This window comes from Taurulus bubalis, assembly GCF_910589615.1.
Source record: "Taurulus bubalis genome assembly, chromosome: 1".
NCBI lineage: Eukaryota > Metazoa > Chordata > Actinopteri > Perciformes > Cottidae > Taurulus > Taurulus bubalis.
In genome coordinates, this window is record NC_136589.1 from 24,069,767 (window position 1) to 24,082,635 (window position 12,869).

The 12,869-nt window shown below is 40.5% G+C and overlaps 1 protein-coding gene across 1 annotated transcript; it reads left to right on the forward strand.

Annotated features, from left to right (window-relative positions):
• Window positions 1-980: 980 nt before the first annotated feature.
• On the forward strand, window positions 981-7,920 carry urod (uroporphyrinogen decarboxylase). Its single transcript, XM_079216826.1, has 10 exons — window positions 981-1,115; window positions 2,024-2,136; window positions 2,273-2,352; window positions 2,764-2,826; window positions 3,116-3,313; window positions 3,422-3,583; window positions 5,104-5,238; window positions 5,644-5,744; window positions 6,398-6,464; window positions 7,685-7,920. The coding sequence occupies exons 1-10, from the start codon at window positions 1,093-1,095 to the stop codon at window positions 7,847-7,849; spliced, it is 1,107 nt and encodes a 368-aa protein (XP_079072952.1). The 5' UTR covers window positions 981-1,092; the 3' UTR covers window positions 7,850-7,920.
• The last annotated feature ends 4,949 nt before the right edge of the window (window positions 7,921-12,869 follow it).

Sequence of the window (12,869 nt, forward strand, 5' to 3'; positions counted from 1 at the left end):
TCTTCTCCAAAACAGGGCAGATAATTACGGAGAGAATAAACAGGATCAGCCCCTCAAAGCTGAGGCGCTTGGTCTTTCTCAATGTAAATCTTCAATGAAGGACAAAACTCTGGATGCTGATTTTTTTCTTTTTGTTTTACACATTTTTATTTATATTTTGTTGTGTGATTCTGTAAGCTTCTGTATGTTGTTTCACTTTAAATGTGTTAAGTATTAAAAAGCTAAAAGTTTAAAATAGTTAAAAGTTAGTTAAGTTAATTTGTATATAGTTAAACGTTTGTTTTTGCACTTTGTAATTTTTTTGTATCAAAAATCTGTAGAGTGTATAAATAAAAGTGTATTTATATAATACACATTTGATATAGTGCATGTTTTTTTTACATTAGTAATTCATATTGCGCATCATTTTACATTATTGTTGGTAATAAATTAATTTAAGCACCAAAAAACCTGAAGAGCCATTTGGGAGCCGAAAGAGCCGGCTCTTTTTAGTGAGCCGAGCCAAAAGAGCCGGTTCTCTAAAAAGAGCCGGAGTTCCCATCACTACTTGACTGACGCATTACCGCCTCCAGGTGGCGGGAAGCTATATTGTAACTGAGCGTCTCATGGATAACTAATATCTCTGGCGTCTTCAATTGATAACCTATCGATGTGGTCCAGCATTTGATACAGGTATGTTCATTAATCAAATTGTGCTATCATTTAATCATTTATTTTTTAAGTTTTTTGAGAGTTTTTTCAAATTAATAAATCAGATTTGTAACAATATAATGTTGTAAAAAGCAATACAATTATTTTCATTATATTCAAATGGTATAGTTTTCCCCATTTGATCTATAACGAGTAACAAACAACGGGAAAACAAACACTTAAATACATGTATTATTATTATTTTTTATAGATAACATCATTTTATTTTGAATTCGCGGCTCGTGATCACGTGGTCTTCCAAGATGGCCGCGCCCTGCAGCGAAGGGGTGTTGTAGCAGAAAAAAAGTTGTGCAAGCAGGTTCATTGACAGTTGAGGAGATCCGGGTCCCAACTGACAGAGGAGCGTCCAAGAAAGCCTGTCCCCTCCTCAGCCCCGCCGACATGAGCAAGGACGCTTTAATCCTGTGAGTACCTCTGCTGTTTAGACAGCGTTACATTAGCTGAGGGACGTTATGAAACCCCACTGTGTCATTCTTATGAAAACATTATTTATTTATTTTATTTTTTACACAATATGCAGCATCGCATTCCCCGTTTAATAATCCTGTCTTCTCAACACGATAGTAACATTTCCTCGGTCATTGATGGGACCACATATTCACCCTGCTAAGCGCAGCTGTGTCGCATACGGAGAACTCTCATTCAATAAAGTAGCACTTTAACATTACCTCGCTCACAGCTCAAGATTACCCCCCTTTGCAACGTGAATTATTAAAGTCAATGAATATTTGGAGGTTCTGATAAATTCGGCATATAGATATTCCATCAAAGAGTAGTAATATTTGTTTTTAACATAGGGTAGGACTTGATTGTTAACGTCGTTATTTGATTGGTACTCCAGCAGAATAGTGAGTTGAACACCAAACGCCATGATTTCTAATCCATTTGAGTGAAGAGTCTAGTCTAGTGTTAAAGTGGTACAGTAAAGTTAACATTAGTTTTGGTCTTGAGGTTTCGGTGGACTGCATTTCAAGACACTAGGAAGCAATTTTCATGTCAGTGGCTACATTGAACGCAGCTGTTAATTCAACCGTTTCCCCTGCTGGAAGATGATAAGGGGCAGAGGAGGGTCGTCTCTCATATCTCTTGTCACCGACAGCGTCTTCAACTGGATGCCCGTGTGATTGCCAGGGAAAGGGAGGGGTCTGCCTGTGTGTTAGATAACAGAAGCGTGCTATGGCCAAACCCCATTTCTTATGAAGGACAATTACTTCTCCTTATGTTTGATGCAGCATTAAGATCAGAGAGAAGACTGCTATTCCTAATTGTGTTGTTGTTGTTGTTGTTGTTGTTGTGTGTCCCCCCCAACCAGCCCCGAGGACTTCCCTCCGCTCCAGAACGATACCTTCCTGCGAGCAACACGAGGAGAAGCCACTGAACATGTCCCAGTCTGGTGTATGAGACAGGCTGGAAGATACCTACCAGGTACTGGGATCAGTGCTCCTTTCTTTTCTTCCCCAAATCAAAAGTCATCTTGTTTTCTCTTTCGACTTCACATAACCGTACAATGTTGGTACAAAGGACATCGAGAGATTCATGTTTTGTTGAATCTAATTTGCAGAGTTTCGGGAGTTCAGAGCTGGGAAGGACTTCTTTGAGACATGCAGGTCCCCAGAGGCCTGCTGTGAGCTCACTCTACAGGTCATAGCAATGCTTATTAATGTATTTTGAAACACATATTTGACAAATATGTTTTCAGACTGTTAACCTCCAAGACAGCAGTGTACGCATTATGAGATTTGCCAGCTATCTGCTAACTGCAAAAACCATTTCAAATACAATTTAGATTAATTTAATGACTGAAACTGAAGAAAACAAACAACAAAAAGCACTTAAATATCTGTAATTTTCCCAAATGTTTTTTGTACTACTTGATACCAGCATAAAAGAGGAAGCTACAATGTGATACTTAGTTTAAAAGATACAATTATTTGATTCACACGCTGTGATAATACAATATTTGCAGGCCACTGCTACAAGGCAATAAACGGTTTATGTAATCCCATTTCTTTTTTTTAATATGTCTTCCCCCTTTTCCCAACCACTTTTCAGCCTCTGAGACGTTTCCCCTTCGACGCTGCCATCATCTTCTCTGACATCCTGGTGATCCCGCAGGTAAAGACGGATATCAGGTTTTAGTTTCAAGGCGGACAGGAAGTCTAATGTGGCCGTAATGCTGCTCCAGTTAATTGTTTACTAACATGCCAGCAATATCTCATTTATAAGCCAGTGTTATATAACACATGATTTATGCATCTTAAACAGCTTGTTACTGTGTTGTGTGCACATGAGTGACATAAAAACCACTTCTCCGAGTCATACAGGCATATACAACCCAGTAAGTCACCCAGGAAGTGTTAATAATATACAACTTATCTTCTCTCATTCTTTTACCCCCCTCCAGGCGATGGGTATGGAGGTCCAGATGGTGGCAGGTAAAGGTCCCACGTTCCCGGACCCCCTGAAGGAGCCAGAGGACCTGCAGCGCCTGCAGGCCAAAGTGGACGTGGGCAAAGAGCTGGGCTACGTCTTCAAAGCCATCACGCTGACCCGACACAAGATCGAGGGCAAAGTGCCGCTCATCGGGTTCACTGGAGCGCCGGTTAGACACAAAGCAGACCTGGAAACAGCGTGCATGGGTATTATTTTATTGAGAAGGTGACGTTCATTGTGATTCTTACTCTCCCCTTTTTGCTGTCCCCCCTCACAGTGGACGCTGATGTCCTACATGATAGAAGGCGGCGGCTCCAAGACCTTCTCCAAAGCGAAGCGTTGGCTGTACAGACACCCTGAGGCCAGCCACATGCTGCTGAGGATGCTGACAGACGTGATCGTGGAGTATCTGCTGGGACAGGTGGCAGCTGGAGCTCAGGTTTCTTCTCACACACACACACACACTCACTCTCTCTCTCTCTCTCTCTCGCTCTCTCTCTCTCTTTCTCTCTTTCTCTCTCACACACACCCCCTCTCTCACCTCTTACAACCTCTGGACAAATGTTTACATTGTGTTGCACCACTGCCGCGACGGCAAGCGTGCAAATTGAACTTTAAGATGACAACAAATGATCGAACATAAACTTCCTTTTTTTTGTAACTTTCTGATACGGGTTGAGCTGATTGTTGACGACAATAATAAGATTTTGTATAAGGAACATTGTGCGAGTTTGGACATAAATACAATTTGCTGATTGTGGCAGCTCGTGTACACACTGCTTATGGAAACAAACCTCCTCCTCAGTATCAGCACAAATGCATTTGAGGCAGCATCTTTTCCCCCTGGATGTATAACTGATGGATAAATTGAGAATTATTCATTTTTAACCGAGCGCTTCTATATAAACCGGCGCAGTGTTTTCAGCCTTTACGGCGCTCAGTTCAGCGACCAATTACATTACCTCTCACATGAGTTTAAAACCAGTATGTCTCATGTGTTCAGAGAACGTGACAATTATTAAAAACGGTGATGTGAAGCAGCACAAACACACTTCGTATCCAGTCGCCCGAAACACATTCATTGACGGCCCAACCATGATGTAAACAGAGAGAGGAATAGAGCTGAAACGAGAGGTTTAATAACCACAGATAAAGTCCCTGCACACACATTTATCTTTTGAGAAGATGAGAATAATATGGATATTGTGGCTTTTTATTTATTTATATCACTTCACACCTGAATAAAAAGCATTTAAAGCTGCAGGACAATTCAGTTAAATATTTTTTTTAAAAGAGTCAAAAAGCTTTCTGTTTTGAATGTAACTTGTTTAAAATGCAGCACTTCTTTTACTTAACATGAGATAAGAACATGTATTTATTATTGGAGTATATCTTTATTATTAATCCAGTTCAATTGGATATCTGGCAATAAATCATGTTGAGGTATTATTCACTTGATCTTTCTATATTTGATTTGACAGTCAGTTGTTGACATACAGATGTTGATACAACATGCAAGACTACCTTAATACTTATGGCATTAAATCACAGCACAAGTTGGACGTTATTGTGACGCTTCAGACCTTTGCATGAGGACATTCTCTCTAATTGGACTTCAGATTGAAAACCGCTGCTTTAGAGAGTCCGATATTTTACCATCACAACATCCTCTCGAAGTGTCAAGCATCCACTCTGCTGGCGTGACCTCTGATCTCCCGGCAGAGTAGCGTGAGAACGGAGTGTCATTTAGCGCTCTGTGTTTTTGAGATCACTTGTAAGCCTGTGATGACAACAGTGATTAAAATAAGTGGTGGTGTGAGCGGTATAAACCAGCCAGATGTCACCCTCAGGAGTTGGTGGAGACCAAAACGGAGCTAGAAGCAGAGCGAGCATTGGACTTGCATGTATCTGATGGAACGCAAAACGCAGCTCTAAATGAATTGTGTGTGCGTTGTCCAGGCCCTGCAGGTGTTCGAGTCTCACGCCGGCATTCTGGGGCCAGACGAGTTCGAGGCATTCTCTCTGCCGTACCTTCGAGACATCGCCCGCTGCGTCAAGGAGAAGCTCAAAGAGTCGGGGAAGGACGTTCCCATGGTGAGAGGCAGCCGCAGACACACAGAAGTGTAAAGCTTGAACACACACACACTTACTCGTTGGGAATCCTGCAGCGATCTTGTGGAACATGCTTTTAAATGCGTGTCAATTTCGTGCATCTCTGCAGAACGAGTCACCAAGTGACAACTCTGTTTGTTTGTTCTGCTGCTGTATTCTGTTGTTGTCGTTGCTTTCTACGTTGGTTTTAATAATACTCTGTTCTATTCTTACCACCACTTTGTTGCTTCTGCACCACCGTTTCCCGAGAGGGATCATTAAGAATTCATCTGCTTTGTTGTGAATGTACACTGATCTGCTTTATTACCAGAAGAGGGCAGCACTTCACCAAAAATGGTTCATGATGCTGCTTTAAAAATCTAAATTTTTTTTGTTTTACTTTTCCAGATTGTGTTTGCAAAGGATGCTCATTATGGTCTGGAGGCTCTGTCTCAGTCTCATTATGAGGTGGTCGGGCTGGACTGGACCATTGACCCACGAGCAGCACGGTAACATGAGTCTATTTTTCAATAACTGTGTAAAAAGCTGCTTTGGTTCTAAAACGGCATGGGACAAGAAATACAAATCACATAAAAAATAACTCTGAATTCAAACGGCACCTTCTAACTCCAGTGTCTGTGTTAAGAATGCCACATTGCATCAGCCCGTGGGCTTTTATTTTGAAATCTGAATTTCAAGCAGAGCCGGCTCCTCCGGTGGCAGCATGTAAGATTTAAAGTGTTTGAAGAGATATCTCTGGAATGTGAGCGAGGAGAGGAGGAAAGGATCAATACGAGCGAATCTCCTTGGTCCAAAGCAGACACAGCCTTAAAAATCCTGTCATGCTCAGATGCAAAAAAAAAAAGAGAAACTTGGCACTAATCATGAACCATCCTGTTGTGTTCCCCGAGGAGCCGGTTAACCATTGGTGAACTCTCCCTCGTCCCTGGTTTGTCACCGGGTGCAGGATTTAAGTCAACAGACGTCCGTGTTTCCTGCTCCGCACATCAAATACTTAACCTATTAGTTAAAGGATTACTCTCTCTGTGTGTGTGTGTGTGTGTGTGTGTGTGTGTGTGTGTGTGTGTGTGTGTGTGTGTGTGTGTGTGTGTGTGTGTGTGTGTGTGTGTGTGTGTGTGTGTGTGTGTGTTTTCGTGTTCAGGGAGCGCACAGGAGGGAAGGTCAGCCTGCAGGGAAACATGGATCCTTGTGCTCTCTACGCTCCAAAGGTAAACTTCACTCCCACTTTGGTTTAGGCTTTCTGCTTCTTCTTCTTCAAAACCTTCTCTATTGACTTTATTTTGAAAATACAAAAAAAACACCCTCTTACCCTAGTAACGCAACAGTCTCTATGAAGGAGAAACTGAAAAAAAACACAACATTAAATGTAATTTAATCATTTCAGAGTTAAAGAAATACAATTAATTACAGATATCTGTACATCAAATGTATTGATCTATATAGCTCTATATATATATATATATATATATATATATATATATATATATATATATATATATATATTTAACAAAGTAGATGAATCTAGAAAAGTACAAGATATAGTATAAAATTCTCAAATATATTTATTCTAATCTTTTTTCTGTGATTTCTGTACAAGTATTAAAATCAAATGAAAATCTTAATTGGACAGACTTGTAGTAAAATGCTAATTCAGGCCTGTTGAATGTCACCCGCTCATCATCCTGATATTGCGGTACGAGGCTTCCTGTTTCGCTCCGTTTGTTTGACTCCCTCATCCAGTGACTGCAATTAGATATTTTAATATCCTTCCTTTTTGGAGAAATTACACGTTTGACCTTTTAGACATGAGTTTGTTTTCGGAAAAAAGAATCCCTACAGTCGGTATGTAGCGCGCGTGTCAAAAACACACGATCAGGCTTCAGCAGGAACGACTCATTCTGTTCGTTTGGAAACCAAAACACTTTCTTCATTTAAGTGTCAGGAATATTGGGATTAAAATGGTGTAATCTACCAGGCGTGATGTTAGATCCTGAGGCCGGCTTCTCCACTGTGACAGTTTGTGTCTGGTATTTATAGTTCTCTGCAGAGATGGCTGTCTGGAGATCAGCATCTTTTTTTACATGAAATAAAAAAAGAGAAGGGAAGGAATAATAACAGAAAACCCTTCGGCGACACTTTCAACTGCTGCTATTTTCACGCTGTGAATGTTATTGTTATCCCTCCGTATGTCAGTTCACGTGTTTCTACAGAATACGGGGATGTGCCGTAATTCTTTCTGACAAACTTTTGTTTCCACACGGTATGACAATTTCTAACTCCTCACCAAAAGTTCCTAAAACGGTTCCGCCTCCTGGCCCTGTTCTGAGCCGAGCATATCGACTTATCGTGGATCTCCTAAAGCCGTAGTCGAGCCACGACTTATGTTAAAGGTCTGCCTCCTCTTCCTCCCCCTCTTCTTCATCATCAGGAGCGCATCTCGGACATCGTGAAGAAGATGCTGGAGGGTTTCGGCACGAGGGGCTACATCGCCAACCTGGGCCACGGCCTGTACCCGGACATGGACCCGGAGAACGTGGGCGCCTTCGTGGAAGCCGTGCACCGGCACTCCAAACAGATGATCAAACAAATGTAAAGGTGGTTGTGGATCGGGAGGGAAATGTACAATAATGCATTTTTGTTTTCATTATTAAAAACTAAAACATTGACAGATTTATGTCTGTTTTCAGCAGTTTAATAATCATTTCCATGGGATTATTATTTTTTTTTTTTAAAGAAGAAAAATAAAATAAATTACATTATATTAATATTTGACACACAAAAGAAACGTGAATTCTCTACATTCCCCGGTGTAGATTTTCAGGACAAAGAAGATTTGGGTTGTCTGTCTGTTGTCGGTCATATAATAAATATGTGGAGGTGGCTCAGGTTGGATTATGTTTCCATTGGTGAGGGAGGACGTACATCTACAGTACAAACACATTTAAGTTGTGTGGGATTTGTTTTAAAATTGGATATACACTCACCTAAAGGATTATTAGGAACACCTGTTCAATTTCTCATTAATGCAATTATCTAATCAACCAATCTAATGGCAGTTGCTTCAATGCATTTAGGGGTGTGGTCCTGGTCAAGACAATCTCCTGAACTCCAAACTGAATGTCAAAATGGGAAAGAAAGGTGATTTAAGCAATTTTGAGCGTGGCATGGTTGTTGGTGCCAGACGGGCCGGTCTGAGTATTTCACAATCTGCTCAGTTACTGGGATTTTCACGCAAAACCATTTCTAGGGTTTACAAAGTGGTGTGAAAAGGGAAAAACATCCAGTATGCGGCAGTCCTGTGGGCGAAAATACCTTGTTGATGCTAGAGGTCAGAGGAGCATGGGCCGACTGATTCAAGCTGATAGAAGAGCAACTTTGACTGAAATAACCACTCCTTACAACCGAGGTATGCAGCAAAGCATTTGTGAAGCCACAACACGCACAACCTTGAGGCGGATGGGCTACAACAGCAGAAGACCCCACCGGGTACAACTCATCTCCACTACAAATAGGAACAAGAGGCTACAATTTGCAAGAGCTCACCAAAATTGGACAGTTGAAGACTGGAAAAATGTTGCCTGGTCTGATGAGTCTCGATTTCTGTTGAGACATTCAGATGGTAGAGTCAGAATTTGGCGTAAACAGAATGAGAACATGGATCCATCATGCCTTGTTACCACTGTGCAGGCTGGTGGTGGTGGTGTAATGGTGTGGGGGATGTTTTCTTGGCACACTTTAGGCCCCTTAGTGCCAATTGGGCATCGTTTAAATGCCACGGCCTACCTGAGCATTGTTTCTGACCATGTCCATCCCTTCATGGCCACCATGTACCCATCCTCTGATGGCTACTTCCAGCAGGATAATGCACCATGTCACAAAGCTCCAATCATTTCTAATTGGTTTCTTGAACATTACAATGAGTTCACTGTACTAAAATGGCCCCCACAGTCACCAGATCTCAACCCAATAGAGCATCTTTGGGATGTGGCGGAACGGGAGCTTCGTGGCCTGGATGTGCATCCCACAAATCTCCATCAACTGCAAGATGCTATCCTATCAATATGGGCCAACATTTCTAAAGAATGTTTTCAGCACCTTGTTGAATCAATGCCACGTAGAATTAAGGCAGTTCTGAAGGCGAAAGGGGGTCAAACACAGTATTAGTATGGTGTTCCTAATAATCCTGAGTAAGGTGAGTGTATGAAAATGTTCAAAACTGCTTTGACACTAAAAGCAATTTCTTTCATTTGTCTTTTCAGCTATATGTCATCCAATCAAAGCTCAAGTGCATACAAATACAAAAGGAGAACCTTTACAACCTCTTAATGTCCGTGCAGCGCTTCAATTAAAACAGAGCACTTCATCAGTACGAGTAGCTGCTTTGTCCACGAAGTGAAAAACATATCCGCGCACAGCAGTTGATCATTCCGCCATCTAACATCTTAACATTGAACCAAATCAGCAGCTGGAACTCAGCATGAAGACGTTTTTATTTTAACCCTCACAGAATGAAAATATTTCAATGCACGTTGTGCATGAAGGTGCCATGCAGCCTTTGGCTTCTGCAGTTAAGCATCCTGAGCATTCTATTGCAGTTTTTGAGAACATATTGAAATCCATATTTGTGTGTTTAACTGGCTGTTTTATATTGTCCAGTTAAATTGTTTTCTTTTTCATATTAAGTTATTCAAAAAGTCATAGTGTCTGTCAAAAAAGTAATACAAAAGCCGTACTATATTAGGTCGAAAAAAGAAAGGGAAAAAAAACTATATATATATATATATATATATATATATATATATGTGTGTGTGTGTGTGTATATATAATGTGTGTATGACATGTCAAAAAGGTCAATTTAAAGTTGTAGTATAGTTTATCTAAAAAAAAAAGTCAATAAAAAGTTAGGGTTATAATAAGTCAAAAAATTCTTACTCTTGTTTAAAAAGTCATGGTATGCTGGAAATAGTCCTGACAAACACTTATTTTGTGAAGAAAACTTATAAAATTAATTATTATTATTACTATCATTATTATTATTGCTGCAACATGAGCTCCCTCATTGACGTCAGGAGTAATAAGACACTTTATTATTTTTGCTAAATAATCATATATTTGAATAGTTCTTGTGGATATTGTCCTCATTTGATTTACAAACAAATCCTTCAACTGCTTTTCCCATTTCAAACTAGGTTATGGTTCACTTGAATGCACATTGTTTAATAAAAGGGACAGTTTCATCAATGGTTTATGGAATGCAAGGTAAGATGTTGATATTGATTTGCTTGCAAAGTCAAAACCATATTCAGCACTGATAGGACATTATACCTGTGAATAAACCTTGAAATGCCAGCTGGGTGACAAATTAAAATCCGGCGATGTCGTTATGGCATCAAAGCACTGTAATAAAAATACAAAAAATATCTCTGCGGCTTAGAAATTCATTTGAACTCAACTCTGCTTCGTCACCGTCGTATCTTAACTAAATTAAAACTAATACATCTCTCCCTGAGTGTCTTTTGTCACAGTCCGGCTCTAAAACTGCAACAACCTGTGACGGGTTGGATCTGTGGTGCTACAAGGTTTGTTTCCCTGATCACCGAGGCCGAGAAGAACTCGTTCCTGAAACAAGATTATGTTATGTGTGATTTAAATAAAGTATTTGAGAATGTGTTTCCATTTTTCTTTTCTTTTTTGTTTTGCATTTATGATAATATAACCCTGCAAATTAAATGGAGAATGAACTGAGAAGATGTAAATAAGAATAACTTAAAAACTTTTAAGAATTTAAAACATTTATATGAACTACTTTAAAGTTGTCACAGTATCTCTGAAAGTGGAGCCTGGAGTGTCTCTAGTTTAATCCTAGTAAGAGGAGAATCACTGGCGTTGCATTGAGCTGTCGGGCAGATATCAGAGTAACGAGCCTCCAGCCGACAGCAGACATGAGGCTGCAGAGGTCGAGTCAGCTCACGTCTTTCTGATTCCACTCCGGCTTATTAATAATTTGTCTTTAAACTACTAAAAGTAATTGAAAACTACATTTCTATACTGTCAACAGAAATCACAAAAATAACTCATTTTGACTTGTAAGTCTGTTCGGGCGGAGACGTGAGGTTTTAACTGGGACAGAAGGGAGACGGTGACCCGCCTGAAGAAGTTTGAACATAAGTTTATCACCCAGCCTGAAGTCCTTCGAAACTAATGCTCTATAAATAAAAAGAACAATGTGGCCTCGAGAACAACGTTTACTCAAAGGTTTCAAAAGATAAAAGAAAGGAGGTTACTCAGTTACCAACAGCAATTTGAGTATATGAGAAAGCCCATTTTTGAAAGCTATATTTAACATAATGGATTGATTATTGAGCATCGATTCACAGCAGCATTTTCCAGAAGTCACAACTTCCTGCCTTCCCCCTTGACCTTGAACAACTCGAGCAGTTTGCTCATGCCCGTGTAAATAACTTGCATGTACTTGTTGCTGCCACATGAGCAGGAGATAACCGCCCGACTGAATGTCGGGCAACGTTTCTGTTGCAGCTCCGTGACGGCTTAGAGGTCAAGGAGAAAAGGCCCTCCAGGAGCGCGAGGCCCTGAAACACCCAAAAGCACCAAAGCAGTCGTGTTTTTCAGAGTTAGGTTTGCAGAAGCTGAATTCACTTCGCCTGACATTGCCAGACAAAATCTCAAATGCTAATTGCAGTTAATGAAATGAAAAAACAGAGCAATGAGGGCCGTGCATGAGCCCTGACTAGCAATAACACACTAGTCAACTCACAGTTGCATTGTGGGTAATGCGGGCACCATGGCTTTGACTATGAAGAAGAAGAAGAAAAAGAAGATGTCTCTGGATCTGCTGCATCGGTTTTCATCCTTTTTGGCAACGTCTTAGTTTGCACATACGTCTTCCTGTAAAATATACATTTAAAATGTCTATCTGCCCCTTTAAAGATATATTTTACAGAAATGTTAAACGTAGTGATCCGACCACCGTCATTCTTCTCGGCTTGTTTGAATGCGGCCAAATACACGGCTAAAAACATCTTTAATAAAGTGTGTCGATTGTAATTCAAATCCTATGGCAGCAAAATATTTTCGCCATATTCGCTCTCCCAATTTTACGTTTAAAAACAACAACTTGTGTTCTCTCTGTACTACATACTAAAGGCACCATTTCCAAATTCGGAAAACAGACTTTTTTTTTCTTCAGGAAAACTTCTGGCGATTGCTCTGAACAGAAGGGGGGCGACCGCCAGGACTTCAAACTGTGGGAAACGCTTGTCAGGTCATGTCAGGACAAGTTAAAGTCCGGTTTCGTCTTCATCAATCAGAACTCACGGCGACCATGAAAAATATATTGAATAACCGTTGCCATCACAACCGCCAATGAAACGGTGGGCGGCGGCAGCCAATCGCAAAGCTCGAGTCCAGCTCCTTTGTCTCCATGTGAATTGAAAAATGTAGTAAATTTGGGGGTAAATACAAAGCATTACACAGAATTTGGCTTGATGTGCATTATTACTGTAATCATGGCGGGAAGCTGTTTACACGAGGAACTGGAGATCGCTTAATCCCAAATTGTGTTTTTCTCTGTGAGGCTGCTAAGAACACCAGAT

What these genes read in the sequence shown, in the direction of transcription:
- urod (XM_079216826.1), top strand. Translation starts at nt 1,093, where the DNA reads ATGAGCAAGGACGCTTTAATCCT. An exon ending in GCTGTGAGCTCACTCTACAG is followed by an intron (nt 2,353 to 2,763) that starts GTCATAGCAATG and finishes ACCACTTTTCAG; the next exon opens with CCTCTGAGACGTTTCCCCTT. An exon ending in TCGGGTTCACTGGAGCGCCG is followed by an intron (nt 3,314 to 3,421) that starts GTTAGACACAAA and finishes CCCCCCTCACAG; the next exon opens with TGGACGCTGATGTCCTACAT.